This window comes from Lotus japonicus, chromosome 6, assembly GCF_012489685.1.
Source record: "Lotus japonicus ecotype B-129 chromosome 6, LjGifu_v1.2".
In the NCBI taxonomy this organism is placed as follows: Eukaryota; Viridiplantae; Streptophyta; class Magnoliopsida; order Fabales; family Fabaceae; genus Lotus; species Lotus japonicus.
In genome coordinates, this window is record NC_080046.1 from 67,606,824 (window position 1) to 67,626,826 (window position 20,003).

The 20,003-nt window shown below is 39.6% G+C and overlaps 1 protein-coding gene across 1 annotated transcript; it reads left to right on the top strand.

Moving 5' to 3' along the window:
- Window positions 1-13,002: 13,002 nt before the first annotated feature.
- LOC130725828 (uncharacterized) lies at window positions 13,003-14,880 on the top strand. The gene has a single exon (XM_057577016.1). It carries the CDS (start codon window positions 13,003-13,005, stop codon window positions 14,878-14,880), a length of 1,878 nt encoding a protein of 625 aa, XP_057432999.1.
- Window positions 14,881-20,003: the final 5,123 nt, after the last annotated feature.

A 20,003-nucleotide genomic window follows, 5' to 3' on the forward strand; every position in this document is an offset into this window, starting at 1 on the left:
GGAAAAATCAAACAACTGTTTGAGGTTGGTGTTTACAAGGGTTTGCTTCTGAATAAGCTGAGTGTAAACTAAGATAAATTACAAGATGAAAGAAAGCTTAGAATATTTTGAATATCTTGCGCGTGTGTTGCTTCTTGTATTCACTTCACTTCTTCTAGCCGCTTCTTTCAATCTTCAGCCTCTATATATACTCCAAGGATTAGGGTTGAGCGTTGCATGGGAAATGCTACCGTTGGAGGGCAGTTCTGGAAAATCCAGCTTCTGCTGTGGCTGAGAACGTTAGGTAGGTCGTCAGGAAGGTACACTTGCTTTTGTACTTGGATAGCGACTTGACCTTTTAACCTAGGAGACTTCTGATCAGAGGAATGCTTCGTATTGGAACTTGTGAAGCCGGTTGATCAGAGTCAGAGGGAAAGCACAGATCCTCTGACCATTGTATCTTCTGATTCTGAACTCAGAGGGAAGAACATGGCCTTCAGAGTTTCTTGCTTCTGGACTTCAGAGTTTCCACTATTCAGCTTCTGGATCTTCAGAGTCTTCTACACCATCGGAACATCTGAACCTTCAGTGTTTCTTGGTTGTCAGAACTTCTGGATCATCAGAGCTTCTAGCGACTGAGTCCTCATCAGAGTTTGTATAGCTTCAGATCTTCTGAAGCTTTTCCACTGTTCATACTGAACATGGTGAATGCGAAAGCGTTGCTTGGGTTACCCTTTATACACAGTGCTTCTGATTTGTGTGAAATTGAGTCAGGGTCAGAGCCTGTAAATAGCACACTCAGAAAAACACGTTAGAGTACCACAATTGTTCATATCAAAAGGTTAACTTGTAATCATCAAAACATAGAGTTGTACTACTAGATCAAAACTTGATCTTACAATCTCCCCCTTTTTGATGATGACAAAACTAAGATTTTTGATGAACAATTCTTAAACATTAAACTGAATTCACTCAGAGTTTAGAGATATAGAATAAGACTTATCCTGATGTGAATAGTTTATCTTGCTCATTCTGAATTCAAGTCACTGCTTGATTCTGAGCTTAGCTCCCCCTGAATCTAATACTTGATGAAAACGTTAGTAAAGTCTAGATTCTGAGCTAAATCATATAAGAGTTCAGAGTGAAAAGCTTATGACATAGATGAAAAACGAATAATCAGAGCGCATAAGTGATCAGAGTCATGGACAAGGTATCAGAGTCTTGGGTATCAGAGTCAACTTAGAATCACTTCAGAAGAAGTGAAATGTATTCCTTGTATTTGCCCAGTGACACATCTATGGTCATGAAGGTGGAACTCTTAGAATCTCCAAAAGAAAAATAAGTCACACTAACACATCTTACACATCAAAAACTGGGTTTACTCCCCCTTTTTGTCATAAGCAAAAAGCTCGGGGTGTGAAAAACTTAGCTGGAAGTACAAGGTACTCCCCCTTAGAGAAGGTCTAAGTTTAAAGAAAATGAAGACGATGTAAGAATCAGAGTGAGGCGATAATAAATAGAAGAGTTAATGCAAGGGATGAACGTTTACCACCGGTCAAGTGAGTAAATAGAAGGGTCAGTTACCAAGAACTTAACCTCGAGAAACTGTAAGAGCATTAACTTTCATATAGGGAATAATGTATGATGGAAAGAATTATGATGTAAACATAGAACAATTATGAATAAAACAGGTTTTGCAAACATATGTGACACAAATATATATAGATATATGCATATGGAATCACAAATGAACAAATTAAAGTAAGTAAATAAGCAGAGTTTAAATAAAACAACGTTAAATAAAAGGAAAAGGAAGAAAAAGAAGAGATCCTAAAAAACTAAGATTTGTCAGTACGGCGCAGAAGTTCCATCATCATGTGCTTCATCTCAATCAGCATGGATTCATGAGTGTCAAGACGTTGTTCCATGATGTCGAGTCTGGATGAGCTTGTCGGAGTAGAGCTTGAAGGAACGTTCTGAGCAGCTTGAGGTTCTGGAATGGAAGCAGAAGCAGCAGGAGTAAACAGAACTGGTGCAAGTCGCTCTGCCTCAGCCTCAGCTTCAAGACGTTCTGCCTCAAGTCTGGCTTGTTCAGCCTGAGCTGCTGCTTGACGGGCAGCTTCTTCTTCTTGTTCTTTCTGTCTCTTGGCTTCTTCAATGGCTTCAAGAAGCTTGGTTCTCTGTTCGAGTTCATGAAGAGCCACCCTCCTAGCAAACCTTTGCTTTGCAGCCTCAATGCTCTGACTTCCCTCGGCATGCAGGAGCTGCAGCATAACGGGAAACTGAGCCACCAGCCAAGTGCTCAAATTGTTCCACTCATCAGCCACATTTTCAGCATTCTCACTGAGGTCAGTCTGACCTTGCACATTGCGGAGCCTCAAGGAGGCTTCATGATTGAAAATATTGATGCACTCAGAGAGAGATGTGGGTTGAAGGTGAGTATAGGGAATGATGGAGAGGTTGGGTGCAGGAGAGGCTGGGTGATTGCTGCTATGAGCTTCAGAGGCACCTTGTGGAGAACCAATGTTAATTATGGGAGCATTGGGTTCAGAGGTTCCACGGTGAGGGTCTGAAGTTTCAACCAGAGGGTGAGGTGATCTAACCGAGGATTGGTTAGATACTGATTGTTCAGGTTCAGGGTCTGGTTGAATTGGCTCTTGTTGGTCAGGGACAGGGTGAGCCTGTTGGACTAAGGGGTCTGCCTCTTGGATAGGATTGGCCAAGATAGGTTCATCTGGGTCAACTAGACGTTCAGGTCTAGGGCCAGGATATTGCCTAGGGCTTGGACAGGTAAGGTAATATTCTTCCAAGGCAGATACCTTCTCTTTCCTAACCTCCATGAATTTTCTAAGTGATTCAGAGGTATTGGAGGGAGGAGAGTCAATGACATTGATGGAGAAGGATACAGGTGTGAAGGCTGATGAAGAGTCTGTATCCGTGGTTCTGACAGCAGGACGTGCTGATGCTCTGGGAGCAGAGTGATCAGACGTTCTGGGTTGTGGTTCTGTTGGTTTGGGTTCTGGTTGGTTGGGGATGATAGGTTCAGAAGGTAATGGGTCGTATGGAATGGTAAGGAGAGAGGTTGGATCTTCTGACCTAGAGGGTTGGTTCTGAAGCAAATTCCAGAGTGGTGCTTCAGTAGGAGAAGGTTGAAAGAATGAAGATCTTGGAGAATGTGGTGGAGAGGTGGTTTGTGCGGCTGGCTGGGATTCATGAATAGGAGTGAGGGGATTTGAAGAGTGTTGGAGTAAGGCAGAAATTGGGAGTGCATCAAATAAATTCAAATCATCATGAGAGGTAAGTGCAGGCTTACTTGTATGTGCTGATGATCGAGTCACTCTGGCAGGAGGTTCAGTCCTTGTGACCTCTGCAGCAGCTGGTTCCACCCGAGTAGGCTTCACCACAATTCTGACTTTCTTCTGCTTCTTCTTTGGAGGACCATCCTCACTATCATCACCATCATCATCATCAGGCTTGCTCTTCGCCTTCTTGACCAGAGGGACATCAGATTCCTCTGAGGATTCGTCCAGAACCATCTTCCTCTTGGTTTTCTTCTTGGGAGGAGAAGGAAACTCTGGAGCTGGTGGAAGTCTGCTGACGAAATCATCAAGGTCAATCTCGAATCCTTGAGCCCTGAGGTCTTCAACATAGCATCTGATGGCTTCAGGATGGTCTGCTTGAGTCCACAGAGGGTAGTCATTCAGAGGCATTCTTCTTCCTCTGATCTCAGAAGATGTGTCCTCATGAGCAGGAGCAATCTTCTTCTGGACCAAACCCATCTTCTTCAGAGAGTTGGCAGTGAAGACATCGCTAACAATTGTGCTCAAGTCCTCTGTGCAACCAGCATTGATCAAATCTTGCACCAAGTTGCTTTCAATGAGAAAGTCTGAGATCAGCCTCCCAAAAGGGATATATTTGATGGCTGACTTGATAGAGGAGGTGGTGCGAGACTTCCGGATGCATTCCTTCAAATAGGAGAACAGGAAGTAGGGAAGGCAGATCTTCTCCTTGTCTTGAATGAAGAACAGCATCGCCTTCTGATTGAAGTTGATGTAGTCTGGAGAACTGCCCTTTGGTCGTTGATTGATGCAGTTGAGCAGGATCTTGTGCCAGACCCTGAGTTTGGGTTGAAGGTCCATCACTTTGTAGCTCGTCTTGCCCGGTTTGAAGGTGGTGTACAGGGCCTTGTTGACGATGTCCTTGGTTCTGGGTTTCAGCTTCGATTCCGTCAGTGAGAACCGATACCCATGAGCAGTTTTTGCACCTAGCAGATTCACGAATGACTTCTCCGTGATGATGATCTTCCTACCCAGTATGTAAGAGACCACCTGAGTGTCATCACAATCAGCGTGCTTCCAGAATTCCTTTACTAGCTTCTCATACACCGGTCCTCGAAGTCGATTGAAGTAGTTTCCCCAACCTTGAGCTTGGACTTCAGGACGGAGATCAAACCCATTTGCAGCCAAGTTGTCGAGGTTGAATCTCCATTCTGCCAGGACTTGGAGTTCCTCAGGAGGAAATACACAGTGAACGGCACAGCCCCGTTCTGCAATAGGAACAATCTCCTCTTGAGCTTGAGCTTGTTCTTGTGCTGGGTTCTCAGAGCCCCTTTGACCCGTTGCCAAACCGACTACCATGTGAGGGAACTGAGGTGCATCTGCAGTAGATCTTCTGGTTTGTCTCACCATTTTGAAGAGGTTGAAGGTTTGAGGTAGAAGATGAAGTTTGAAGGATGAAGAGAGATCGAGAGAGAAATCACGAAGGAGGCGGTTTTGAAAAGCAGGGAGTGCGAGAGTGAAAACCGGAAGTGAGAGAGAACGTGTGTGTATAGTGGGTTTTATCAAATAACCGTTGTTGATTCAAAAAGCACTTTAAGATCAACGGTTGAAAATTAAAGATAGACAGTAACAGTAAAATACACAATCACACACAGGAGATAAGCATATCTACACGCAATCACAACAGACTGTCACACGGGCACAAGGAACTAGGCATCAGAAATTCTGACGCACGTGTTGTTGTCTCAGCTTCAGAGTCAGTACCAGTGGGCACACACACTCTGATTGAGTCACCTTCTGGACTAGACATCTTCTGATCAAGAAGTATCATAGTCAGAGGTTCTGATCTATCTTCACTCTGGACAAAAGTCCATGTTTAGATTTTTCAGAATAAAATTAAATCTATCTTCAGCTAAGGGCTTTGTAAAGATATCTGCCCATTGATGGTCAGTATCAACAAACTTCAGAAGAAGTACGCCCTTCTGCACATAATCTCTAATGAAGTGATACTTTACCTCAATGTGCTTTGCCCTTGAATGCAAGATAGGATTCTTGCTCAACGAAATTGCAGCAGTGTTATCACAATAGATTGGGATATTGCTCTCAAGGATCTGATAATCCTCCAGCTGATGTTTCATCCAGAGCATCTGAGTGCTGCATATTGCTGCTGAGATATATTCTGCCTCTGCAGTTGATAGAGCAATGGTTGATTGCCTCTTGCTTGCCCATGAGACTAGATTGCTTCCCAGAAATTGACAATTTCCAGAAGTACTTTTTCTCTCTGTTCTATCTCCAGCATAATCAGCATCACAATAACCTGAAAGCTTATACTCTGATGTTTTCTTATACATCAAGCCAAGGTTAGTGGTGCCTTTCAGATACCTTAGGATCCTCTTAACAGCAGTTAAGTGGGTTTCCCTTGGATCTGATTGGAAACGAGCACATAAATGAACACTAAATAATATGTCTGGCCTAGATGCAGTTAAGTATAGAAGTGAACCTATCATGCCACGATAGAGCTTCTGACATACTTTACCACTTATATCTTCTTTTTCCAGAATGCATGTTGGATGCATTGGGGTCTTGGCCACTGTAGATTCCAGCATATTGAACTTCTTCAGAAGTTCCTTAGTGTACTTGCTCTGATGGATATATGTTCCTTCTGGTGTTTGATCAACTTGTATTCCCAGAAAGTACTTTAATTCTCCCATCATACTCATCTCAAATTCAGCCTGCATCATCTCAGAAAATTCTTTGCATAGAGATTGATTAGCAGAACCAAATATAATATCATCAACATAGATTTGCACAATTAAGATATCATCTTTATAAGTCTTGCAAAAGAGAGTTGTATCTACTTTACCCCTTACAAACTCATTCTCCAGAAGGAATGAGCTAAGTCTCTCATACCATGCTCTGGGAGCTTGCTTCAGACCGTAGAGTGATTTCTTCAATTTGAACACATGGTCTGGTTTCTTTTCATCTTCAAAACCTGGGGGTTGATGAACATAGACTTCCTCTGAGATATAACCATTTAGGAAGGCACTCTTTACGTCCATCTGATGTAGAACTATGTTGTGATTTACTGAGAAAGAAATCAATAGTCTGATTGCCTCCAGTCTTGCTACTGGAGCAAATGTTTCAGTGTAGTCTATTCCTTCCTGCTGGCTGTAGCCTTGAGCAACTAGCCTTGCCTTGTTTCTGACTACATCTCCTTTCTCATTTAGCTTGTTTCTGAATACCCATTTCGTTCCAATAACATGGACATTCTCAGGCTTCTTCACTAAGCTCCAAACATCGTTCTTGGAGAATTGATTCAATTCTTCTTCCATGGCCAGAATCCAATCCTTGTCCTGAAGAGCTTCATCTATGGACTTGGGTTCAATTAAGGACACCAATCCTTTCAGACTCAGCAAGGTCTCTTCAGAGGGTCTGAAGGCAGATCTGGTTCTGACTGGTTCATCTTTGTTGCCCAGAATCAATTCCTTAGGATGAGCTGCAGTGATTCTGCTCTTCTTCAGAGTTTGTGAGTTAGAGGGACCAGCTTCTTCCTCTGGTTCATCTTCCTCTGGCTCAACTTCCTCTGGAGCTTTGCCTTTGTCAGAAACATTAATGCTTAAATCTGCAAACTTTTCAACTAGCTTTGACTGGTCAGAGTCAAGCTTATCATCAAATCTAACATGAATAGATTCTTCAATAGTCTTAGCATCAGTATTATAAAATCTAAAACCTTTAGATCTATCAGAATAACCAAGTAATAGACACTTAGAAGATTTAGCATCAAATTTATGCAATCTATCCTTAGTATTGAGAACATAACAAACACAGCCAAAAGGATGAAAATAAGAAATGTTGGGTTTTATGTTCTTCCACAATTCATAAGGAGTCTTATTCAGAATTGGTCTCACAGAGATTCTGTTCTGAATGTAACATGCTGTATTTACTGCCTCTGCCCAAAAGTGCTTAGCCATGCCAGTTTCTTGGAGCATGGTTCTAGCCATCTCCTGAAGAGTTCTGTTCTTCCTCTCAACAACACCATTTTGTTGAGGAGTTCTGGGACAAGAGAAATCATGTGTAATTCCATAGGAATCAAACAGACTCTCAAACTTGTCATTCTCAAACTCTCCACCATGGTCACTTCTGACACGCACAATTCTACAAGCCTTCTCGTTTTGCACTTGAGCAATGAAGGTAGAGAACACAGCATGAGACTCATCCTTGCGGGTTAGAAACTTTACCCATGTCCAGCGGCTATAGTCATCAACGATAACCATCCCATATCTCTTGCCACCTATAGACTCAGTTTTCACTGGTCCAAACAGGTCGATATGCAGAAGTTCTAACGGCCTTGAGGTTGAGACAACATTCTTTGCCTTGAAAGGGACTTTTGTGAATTTGCCTTTCTGACATGCTTCACAAAGAGCGTCTGAAGCGAACTTCAGATTGGGTAAGCCCCTGACAAGGTTTAGCTTGCTCAGCTGAGAAATCTTTCTCATACTGGCATGCCCTAACCGTCTATGCCATACCCACTGCTCTTCATTAACAGACAGAAGGCACTTCACATTCTGAGCCTCCAACTCAGATAATCTGATCTTATAAATGTTGTTCTTCCTCTTGCTGTTAAACAGAACAGAGCCATCGATCTGACTTACAGCCCGGCAGGACTTTTGATTGAATATAACATCATAACCCTTGTCAGCTAATTGACTTATAGACAATAAGTTATGTGTTAAGCCGTCTACCAATAAAACATTATCAATGCATGGACTACTATCTACACAAATAGTACCAGTACCAATAATTTTACCCTTTTCATTTCCTCCAAAGCCAAATTCGCCTCCAGGCTTAAGTTTCAGCTCTCGGAACATACGCTTTTCTCCCGTCATGTGACGCGAGCATCCACTGTCCAGATACCATGATTGGTGTTTCAGTGGAGCTATCAAGGATATCTGCAACATAGATAATCTTGTCCTTAGGTACCCACTTTCTGGGTCCTCTTTTGTTAGTTACCCCAAAGGTTCTGATCACCTTGGGTGTCTCAACATGATATTTTAAAGGAATATTTGCATGATATTTAGTCATAGAGAAAGATCCCTTTTTAAGAGGGTTTTTAGCAACTTCAGCAGGTACAGGATCAGGCAATATGGTACCAGAGGGAACAAAGCATTCATACAAGGATTTAGCTTTAGACACAGAAGGCTCATTTCTAATTGGTTTAGAATAGCCAATGCCATGCATTCCATTTCTGCTTACACCATAGATCATTGAAGCCATTAAGCTTCTATCTACGCTTTTAGCCAGGAATCTTTGAAAAGATTTTTCATACTTAGATTCATGCTTACTATCAGAGGCATCGCAGGCAATAACTTCTTCTAACTTTGCAATTTGATTCTTAAGCACAGAGTTAGAATTAACTAAAGCATGGTTATCATTTTTCAAATCAGATATGATTTTCTCATGTTCAGAAGGAGTTTTAGAACCAGCAGATAAGTTCTTTTTCAGCTTCTTATGCTTAGACAACAAGGAGTTATACTTATCCATGATATCAGACAAAGCATGTTTCAGTTCAGAGGTAGAGAAGGAAGCAAATACCTCATTTTCATCGTCAGAGTCTGGATCTCCTTCTGATTCTGAGTCAGAGTCAACAGCTTCCTTTGACTCTGTTCCTTTGTCTTTGACAATAGCCATGAGTCCTTGGACTTCACCATCAGAGTCAACATCCTCTGACTCTGATTCATCGAATGTCACCATCAGACTCTTCTTGGTCTTGAAGTGCTTCTTTGGCTTCTTGTCCTTCTTCAATTTTGGACAGTCACTTTTGTAGTGCCCTGATTCTTTGCACTCAAAGCAAGTGACTTCCTTGATTGATGACTTCTTCTGACCTGAGGATTCAGACTTTCCTCTTGCCTTTCCAGAGCCTTTGAACTTGCTCTGCCTGTGCTTCCAGATGCGGTTGAGTCTCTTGGAGATCAGAGTCAGCTCATCTTCATCAGAATCTTCTGATGCTTCTTCAGATTCTTCTTCTTCAGCTTGAAGAGCCTTTGACTTCTCAACCTTAGCCTTTTCAGATTTGGATTTCAAGGCTATGGACTTTTTTCTCAGATCTTGCATCTCTGAGCGCTTCAGCTCATGGCATTTCAAAATGCTGATGAGTTCTTCTAAACTCATATTCTCAACATCTCTCGTGAGCTCTATTGAAGTCACCAAAGGCATCCAACTTTCAGGAAGACACCTGATGACCCTTATGACGTGATCTTTTGTTGTGTAGCTCTTGTTGAGAGGACGTATGCCAGCTACAAGCAGTTGAAATCTGGAGAACATTTCTTCAATGGACTCATTTGGCTCCATGATGAAGGATTCATACTTTTGGATCAAAGACAATGCCTTTGATTCTTTGACTTTCTTGTTTCCTTCATGAGACATCTTCAGAGAATCAAAAATGCCTTTAGCAAACTCACGATCTGTAATCTTCTGGTACTCCTCATAGGAGATAGCACTTAGAAGAATTGCTCTAGCTTTATGATGTTGTGAGTACAGCTTCTTTTGATCTGCAGACATCTCTGACCTTGGGATCTTTTTGCCATCTGCATCAACTGGACGCTCATAGCCATCCACAATAATATCCCAGAGATCTGCATCGAAACCCAGAAAGAAACTTTCCAGTCTATCTTTCCAATATTCGAACCTTTGACCATCGAACATAGGAGGCTTTGCGTTGTAACCATCTCTTTGAGTTTCACTGGTGGTGGCAGCCATTGTTTTTCACACCGGCCCGGATCACTGAACACTGTTAGGTGTGGTAATCAGAACTTGCGCTCTGATACCAATTGAAGGTATGAAAAACGGTAGAAAGGGGGGGTTTGAATAACGTTTTCAGTACAAAACTACCACCTTAAAGATTTTAACAAATCTTTTCGAGAATTAAGTGCAAAAGATAGAGATAGAAAAGCACACAAGGATTTTATCCTGGTTCACTTGATAAATCACTCAAGCTACTCCAGTCCACCCGTTAAGGTGATTTCTTCCTTCTTAGAATGAAGGCAATCCACTAATCAGGTAAGAGTTACAACTGCACTTGAAACCTACAAGTGACTAACAATTACACTGACTTAGCTCACACTAAGATTCACTCTCTTAGTCTTCTCTAGGATCCGATCAACCTTGATCTCCTAAAGGAAAAATCAAACAACTGTTTGAGGTTGGTGTTTACAAGGGTTTGCTTCTGAATAAGCTGAGTGTAAACTAAGATAAATTACAAGATGAAAGAAAGCTTAGAATATTTTGAATATCTTGCGCGTGTGTTGCTTCTTGTATTCACTTCACTTCTTCTAGCCGCTTCTTTCAATCTTCAGCCTCTATATATACTCCAAGGATTAGGGTTGAGCGTTGCATGGGAAATGCTACCGTTGGAGGGCAGTTCTGGAAAATCCAGCTTCTGCTGTGGCTGAGAACGTTAGGTAGGTCGTCAGGAAGGTACACTTGCTTTTGTACTTGGATAGCGACTTGACCTTTTAACCTAGGAGACTTCTGATCAGAGGAATGCTTCGTATTGGAACTTGTGAAGCCGGTTGATCAGAGTCAGAGGGAAAGCACAGATCCTCTGACCATTGTATCTTCTGATTCTGAACTCAGAGGGAAGAACATGGCCTTCAGAGTTTCTTGCTTCTGGACATCAGAGTTTCCACTATTCAGCTTCTGGATCTTCAGAGTCTTCTACACCATCGGAACATCTGAACCTTCAGTGTTTCTTGGTTGTCAGAACTTCTGGATCATCAGAGCTTCTAGCGACTGAGTCCTCATCAGAGTTTGTATAGCTTCAGATCTTCTGAAGCTTTTCCACTGTTCATACTGAACATGGTGAATGCGAAAGCGTTGCTTGGGTTACCCTTTATACACAGTGCTTCTGATTTGTGTGAAATTGAGTCAGGGTCAGAGCCTGTAAATAGCACACTCAGAAAAACACGTTAGAGTACCACAATTGTTCATATCAAAAGGTTAACTTGTAATCATCAAAACATAGAGTTGTACTACTAGATCAAAACTTGATCTTACAGAGTTTGTATAGCTTCAGAACTTCTGAAGCTTTTCCACTGTTCATACTGAACATGGTGAATGCGAAAGCGTTGCTTGGGTTACCCTTTATACACAGTGCTTCTGATTTGTGTGAGATTGAGTTGAGGTCAGAGCCTGTAAATAGCACACTCAGAAAAACACGTTAGAGTACCACAATTGTTCATATCAAAAGGTTAACTTGTAATCATCAAAACATAGAGTTGTACTACTAGATCAAAACTTGATCTTACAAGGAGTAGCATGTTTGCTAAAATTCAGACTATATCAAATGGACGTCAAGAGTGCATTCTTGAATGGTTACCTGGATGAAGAAGTCTATGTGGAACAACCTAAAGGGTTTGTAGATCCAAGTTTTCCAGATCATGTGTACAGATTGAAAAAGGCTCTGTATGGCTTAAAACAAGCACCTAGAGCCTGGTATGAAAGATTAACAGAGTTTCTGATCAACAATGGTTATGACAAAGGTGGCATTGACAAAACCTTGTTTGTTAAGAAAAATGGCAGTGAACTCATGGTAGCTCAAATTTATGTTGATGACATCGTGTTTGGTGGCATGTCGAACCATATGGTGGAACAATTTGTTGAACAAATGAAATCTGAGTTTGAAATGAGTCTTGTAGGCGAATTAACTTACTTTCTGGGACTTCAGGTAAAACAGATGGAAGATACCTTATTCATCACTCAAAGTAAGTATGCCAAGGGAATTGTTAAGAAGTTTGGTCTTGAGAATGCTGGCCATAAAAGAACTCCTGCTGCAACTCATATCAAGCTTTCAAAGGATGGGAAAGGTACTGATGTGGATCCTAGTTTATATAGAAGCATGATTGGAAGTCTTTTGTATCTCACTGCCAGCAGACCAGATATTACTTTTGCAGTTGGAGTCTGTGCTAGGTATCAAGCAGAACCAAAGACTAGTCATCTCATTCAAGTGAAAAGGATCATTAAGTATGTCAGTGGTACAAGTGATTATGGCATTTTGTACTCTCGCAACACTAATTCAGTGTTAACAGGTTACTGTGATGCGGATTGGGCTGGAAGTGCTGATGATAGGAAGAGCACATCAGGTGGATGTTTCTTTCTTGGAAGCAATCTAATTTCTTGGTTCAGTAAAAAGCAAAATTGTGTCTCTCTCTCTACGGCAGAAGCTGAATATATAGCTGCTGGAAGCAGTTGCACTCAGTTGATGTGGATGAAACAAATGTTAAAGGAGTATAATGTGCAACAAGATGTTATGACATTGTTTTGTGACAATCTAAGTGCTATCAACATATCCAAAAATCCAATTCAGCACAGCAGAACAAAACATATTGATATTCGTCATCATTTCATCAGGGAGTTGGTTGAAGATGGTACTGTTACTCTGGAACATGTCTCAACTGAGAAGCAGTTAGCAGATATTTTTACCAAAGCTCTGGATGCCACACAGTTTGAAAAATTGAGGCAGTTATTGGGTATCTGTTTATTTGAGGAATTATAGCAATTAAAGGGATTTTTGTGTGCCAACGGCTATTTTGTTATTACTTCTGAGACACGCTTAATCAGGAATTTCCATTGTTTCTTGATAATCTCTTCTGCAACTTCCACTGTGCAACTTCCAATCTCTGAAACTCACTCCAAAACCGTCCATTCCTTTCTTGAAGACCCGTGTTTCCTTCTGTGTGTTTTCTTCACCATGAGTCAAGATTCTAGCAAGAAACTCACTCCTGAGATGAATGCTTACGGGCTAAAGGTAATGGGTCTGAAATCCAAAACCCCAAAATCTTCAAGGGTATCCAAATCCTCTCCTCATACCAGTGAAATCGCAATTGCTCAAGGTATCTCTCAACCATCATCTGATCCGCACAAGAAGAAAGGGAAAAAGGCACGATCCAAGTCAGATGCGTCCAAAGCAAAGAGGAAGATGGTAACGAGAGGCTCTGAGGCTACTCAGAGAGTGAATTCCGAGGCTGAGATCAACCCAAGTACGGGTGATGATGTTGATGATTCTCGTATCACTGAAGTGTTGGAAACTCCTCTCAAGGAAGTTTTACATGCAAATGTAGATCCAATTGTTCCATCACCAAGCAACAACCAATCAAGCCACGGTGTTGATACTGATTGCAACAAGGATTCTGATCATCTTGAGGAAGAGGTAATGGTTCCCATCTCTACTCCCTCTGTTGATAAAACTATGCATGTCGAGGATGTTCAGGATGTTATTGAAAACTCAGAATCTGATGAGGTGTTGATCAACACCCTTGGTGCTTCTGCTTCTGTTGCTTCAAAAAGGCAAAAGATGACTGTTGTTCGTAAGTACTCTACGCGTTCCTCTGGCAAGAAGTTAGGTTTGGGTTTGAGTGAGAACAAGAAGAGCAAGAAGGTCATTATTCTTGATGATGATACTCCTGTTGTCCAGAATGTCAAGAGAAAGGTTCACAAAGATAATGCTGCTCCTGTTGTTGATGAGACTCCAACTGAGGAGTTGGATAAGTCAGATACTTGTTCTGCTGCTCGGAAGCGCAAGATTGGGAAACGAATTCCAGAAAATGTGCCTGCTGCTCCTTTGGATAACATTTCTTTTCACTCTGAAGAGAGTGTTGGTAAGTGGAAGTATGTTTATCAGCGCAGGATTGCTCAAGAGAGGGAATTGACTGGTGAGATTCTGCATTGTCAAGAAATTATGAAACTTCTTGAGGCTGTTGGGTTATTGAAAACTGTTACTGAGATAGGTGGCTACTATGACAAGTTGGTGAGAGAATTTATTGTGAATGTGACTACAAATTGCACTGTTTCTGGGCATCCTGATTTCAGGAAAGTGTTTGTGCGTGGTAAGTGTGTCCATTTTTCACCTGAGATCATTAACCAGTATTTGGGAAGGAGCACTGTTGCCACAGGAAATGAAGAGCTGTCATTGAGTGCTATCACTAAAGAACTCACGGCTGGTCAGACTATGGTATGGCCTGCTAAAGGATTGCTGTCTTCTACTTATTTGAGTGTGAAGTATGCTATCTTGAATCGCATTGGTGCTGCAAATTGGGCTCCTACCACTCATAGCTCAGATGTTTCTTCAGGTTTGGCAAAATTAATTTATCTGGTTGGAACTCAAACTCAGTTTGATTTTGGTGAATATGTCTTTGCTCAAACTATGAAGCATGCTGAAACTTTTGCTGTCAGGCTTCCTATTGGTTTTCCTTGTTTAATTTGTGGGATTATTTTGAGTCAACATCCTCAAATTCTCCTTGATGATGAGGTTCCTAGCCAGAAAGCTAGTCTTCTCACTATTGATTCCAGGCTGCTAGCTGGTGCCCATGTTTCTGATGTTGCTGGTTTGGCTGAGATGACTCAGGGGGAGGGTACTTCCTCTCAGAAGACTCCTGAGACTCCAATTGCTGCGCTTATTGCTGTGTCTAAGATGCTTCAGGACACAATTACTAGTTGTACATTGAGGAAGAAGAATGTGGACACTCTCATTCTGCAGTTGACTAAAGGCAAGAGGCCTCTTGAAGACAATGCTGCTGCTCATGCTCAAGATGATGTTGGTACTTCTGATGATGATACTACTAGTGATTAGTGCCCTTGTTCCTTCATCTCTTCAATATGGTTGTACTATTTTGTTGACCTTTGTTGTTTCTCTGCACCCTTTGACAATTTCTGCTAATAAGGGGGAGAATGGTACTGTTGCTTGTTAGTACTGTTGTTTGAGTGTTTTTGTTCAGACTAAGTTTGATGTTGTTCAGTAGGGTGGTACGTTCATCATATGATGTGTGCTGTTGTGTGCAAATGGATGAGTTTGTTGTTTGGCTGTCTGATCATGTTTTAGCAAAAATTTGCCAAAGGGGGAGATTGTAGTTCTTTTGATTGGCTGCATTTTGCTCAAAACATGATGGGCAACCATATGTTCCAACATCTGGAGCAACATGGTGGAATTACATATGTTGCTTGTTCAGTCGTTAAAGTCAAGCTTGTTGTGAGGTTGCTAACTGTATGGTGATTCAGAAGTTTTTATCCTATGCTGTGCGTTTTATCTTCTGAAGGCGTGCTTGTTTTAATCTTGGCTGAAGTAACAAGATTAATATCGTATGGACCAAGTCTATCTCAAATTCTGTTTTACTTGGTTCTGTTATTTTATTCTGGCAAGATTTGATTCCATGAAGATTCTTTCCAGAAGTGTGTTAGTGGACTCTATGACGTTCAGCCCATTGAAGATCCAAGCCCCAAGTGAACGTCTATATAAAAGGAACTTGTAAACCCTAGCTACGCACGGATTCAGAGATTCAGATATTGATTTTAGGGTTTTGTTTGTGAGTCATCTTGTGAGTGTTGTACCAACTTAGTGCTTTAGTTCATCAAAGTACTGAGTTGAATTTGTTTAGTTGAGTTGTAATCTCATCAAACTGTTTTTGATAAACATGTCTTGATCACTGTGGCAGTGATTGTTAGGAGTTAGAGAAAGTTTTCTCATAGCTTAGAGGAGAAGGGCTAAGCTTGATTCACTTGTGTAATAGTGGTGAACATATAAGAGGCTCTATACTAAGGGGGAGTACTTAGGTATAGGAGGGACTTTTATGTGACCTGAGAACTATTATTTGATAGTGAATTGACTCCTGGATTGGTATCCTCCAGACGTAGGTGATGTTCACCGAACTGGGTTAACAACTCCTTGTGTTTTAACTGTTTGTTTATTATTGATACTCTGATTGTGTTTTGTTGTGCTACACATTGTTGCAACATTGTGTATCACATCTGTCCTAGGTGAATACGAATTTCAGAGGGTGGTCGAGGAGGTGATGAGGGTGGTTTTGGAAATAAAATTACATGTTAAATTTATAGCATTAGTAACAATTTCAACATCATTTTGTGCATACCTCCTCGACAATAAAGCAAGGACTTTCAATTTCCTCCATTTTCTATTCATCATATACTTCTTCCTCTTATCTTTGGGATTTCTTATGAAAAAAACTCATCCTATTTTTTTCTCCGTTCGTCTATTCCATGGTAAGTATTTTCAACCTTCTTCCATATTTTCCATACTCCTCTCTTTCCTCCCTTTTATTTTTCTGTTTCTCAAATCGTTATTCGATTATATGTTAAGGAACATTCACCTTCAATTTTTCTTTCATTTGAAACAACTATAGAGAAAAATAATTTATCAATCATGTGCAAGGTAATGCTTTCTATCTTAATGCAAAAAATAATTAATTTTGCTATGCATGCGCATTGGTTAGAATTTGTTTAATTTGCTCTTTTGAGACATTTCTCACATTATTTCTTTAATATATAACATTCTCTTTCACCTGTTCTTTGTGGCATTGTGTTTATCTTATTTTGATTTATTGTTTTCAGAGTTTTATTTCCATTTTTTATTTTATAATTCTCCACCACCACTGTATGATCGCAATATTATAAGTTTATTATTGGTTACATTATCCTCTTATCACTCCATTTTATTTTTGTGTAAAATGATTTATTTCATGTTTCATTATAGGGGTGTTCGCGGTTCGGTTTTAAAGGAAAAATTCATCCAATCCGATCGCTTCAGTTTTATAATTTAATCATCCAATCGTTTGTTTTTCCGAACCAATCGGATCCAATTTTTATCAGTTTGGATTGACTTGGATTTCAGTTTTTCAAAGAAACTAAAAATCTTCAAATAAATAACTAAATAGAAAATAAAATCATAAAACAAGAAGCACCGTAAAAGTTACAGAGACAAGATATCATTATTTTCACTATCATCAATATTGTATAAACTGAATTAAGTACGCACAGAATTATGATTGTTAAGAGATGACTGTAATTTGTAACACTACTGCATTTCATGGACAATATATAATTAACTCTATCTAAGTTGACTATCAAGCAATTTTACAATCGTATTGTTTTGAGTAAAAGGCAAAGAAGCAGAACAAGAGGGTTTCACTTTCCCTGAATGAAAAGCAGACATATGTCTCCTAACTTGAAAAAGGTTAAACACATTACTGTAAAGGTTTGAGTATACATGGAATAAAACAGTATAAGTATGGTTAAATGGGTAATTTATGTATGTCAAAATTTAAATAAAGAAATACTTTCGGTTTGGTTTGGATCGGTTCGATTTTGAACATGAGAACTGAAAACCAAACCGAGCCATTAACAAAATATCGGTTTTTGCGGTTTTCGATTTTTTTGGTTTTCGGTTTTTTAGATCGGTTTGAGCGGTTTTATTTGGTTTGGTTCGGTTCTGAACACCCTTATTTCATGATCCTATTATTTATTCATTCTTCCATTTTGTATTCACCATTATATATTGTTTCACCCATTTTTAAATCATGAAGGGGAAAGACGGAAATCCTTCAATTTATCTGCTTGGATTGATAAAATAGATTTTTTCTCCATTGTCCCTGGTAGGCGGTGGTTACCAAAGGTATGATCGAAGAGTCAAAGACAAAAAAGGGAAACGAGTTCAAACTTAAAAGTAATAGTCACATGAGACTTTATTCAAAAATAAGAGAAGCTTTTGGTTCTAAATAATTTTCGTAAATTATCTATTATTTTGGTTTATTTAATGTGGTGATTTTTTCCTATTATTTGATTTGAGTTTTATTAGAAGTGGTTCATTTTGTTGTTACATATTGATTTCTCTTCGAAATTAACATTTTGAATCAAAATATATGTTATTATTATTCTTAGTTATTATAAATAGAAACATTGATATGAAAAATGATCAATTAAATATTAATAATTAAACATGTATTAAAAAATTAAAAATACTGATTTAATATATATACAAAAGTTTGAGTGAATTTAAGTTTTATAATTTAAAATATTTAATTTTTTCATATTTAAATAAGTAAGAAATCATGGTAGATTGAAACAATTGTTAAAATATATTTACTAAAATGATACAAAACATAATATTACACAAAATTTAAATTGTAAATAACAAAAGTCACCCGTGCAGGGCACGGGTAATTCCACTAGTTAAATATATTAAATAATATAACCGTTGATGGACCAGGCAATTTCAATGGATGGGCAAAATGTATCTTGCCTACATGTGTTTGAAGGCACAAAATGGATACTGACTAAAAGGAAGCTTGAGAGATAAACATTAAATGAACAATGTGTGAAACGAACAAATTAATATCAACTTTTCAGTTGCACATTTCCTTAAAAGCCCCACGAGCTTGCTTTCCACTAATTCATTTTCAGTTACACATTGCCTTGAAGACCCCACGAGCTTGCCTTCCACCTATTCATGTTGAAATTTTTTCAGTTACACATTACCTTGAAGAAAGACTTACTAACCTAAAAAAAATTAATAACAGTAAAGCATCTACTTCAGTTAGATTAGTTTTGGTATGTCAATGGTCTAAATTTGCAGTCAATTTTTCTGCAGGAATATATCTCCAAACAAGGAAAGGAATAAGACATTTTTTCCCTTTCAATTTCTTAAACCCACAAAATTTTACAATTCCTTATAATAGCAGCTCCTAAGATAAACTAACATTAAATAATAGTGGCATATTGGCAATGACAGTTTCAGAAACTGAATAAAATTGCTAATGTCAGGAGGCTCTTCACCTACCTACATTAAATAAATAAAAATGCAATATATTAGATTGAACCATGCATCTATTGTATATCACTATATAAACAAATCAATCACACACTCAAATCATACATATATTGTTCCGGTATGGAACTATCCTCTCGGGCTAATCGATTTAGAACGAAAGGAATGTAAAATAGACCAATGAAAAGTCAAGCAAGGGCTAAGCAATTGAGAGCGATAAGGAACGAACAAGATGAAAAATGCGTGAAAATGATAGGATCTCGCCGCTTGGGCGGTCCTTCTTTATTTATAGTTGGGTTTTGATCCGGTTGGATCATGGGTTACCCGGCCCATCTAATACATGATTCGGTCAGCCTGAGTAATATACATATTGATCAGCCCATACCATACCACAAGCCCTCAAGACATTGAGGCTTAGTATAAGGCGAAAGTGTCTTTAATAAGCCCTCAACCATTAAAGCCCTCATGATGCAATTAGAATGGGCGTGTAAATCATAACATGTGTTCATTTGAGTAAAAGTAAATAATAATAATAACCACGTCAAACCAGCTCTTTCCCCTTCTTCTTTTCTTGCGTGTTCAACCTAACCTGTCAAATCTCTGAGCCTATTACCTGCTACGCCCTGACTGTGGAAAGAATCATCATTGCTTTTCCTGCTACAATTACATCAACAGATATCCACAAATATTTTGGAACTTGAGCCGCAGCATTACCGCGTCTTTAAATCCCATCAACATGATTACCATCATAAAAAATAAATGCGATTAAAAGCACATAAAATGAATTCAAACACAAAAGGTTGTGCCGTTCCAGCGACTCCTGGAACGTCATGATTGCCGGACTAAAATGTCCTTTCCACTTGGCCTTTTCAATGAATCACGCCCGTTCAAATTCAAATCCTTGATCGACGTGTCCTCTTTTAATACAAACATCAAACTTGACTCTTGAATACCCAAATGTAAGCACGTGTTCACTCATCTGGTAATCAATGTACCTTTTCATCTCACCCTTTCATCCTCCTTCCTTCTCTATATAAAGCCCCCTATTTTACCCCTCTCATCACTTACCTGCAATTCCTTACTACCAACGTTCTTTTCAAGTAAAACACAAACCCACACCCTGCTTCTTCTCTGCCAAA

Excerpts from the sequence above, each read along its gene's own strand:
- LOC130725828 (XM_057577016.1), top strand. The coding sequence starts at position 13,003 with ATGAGTCAAGATTCTAGCAAGAAACTCACTCCTGAGATGAATGCTTAC.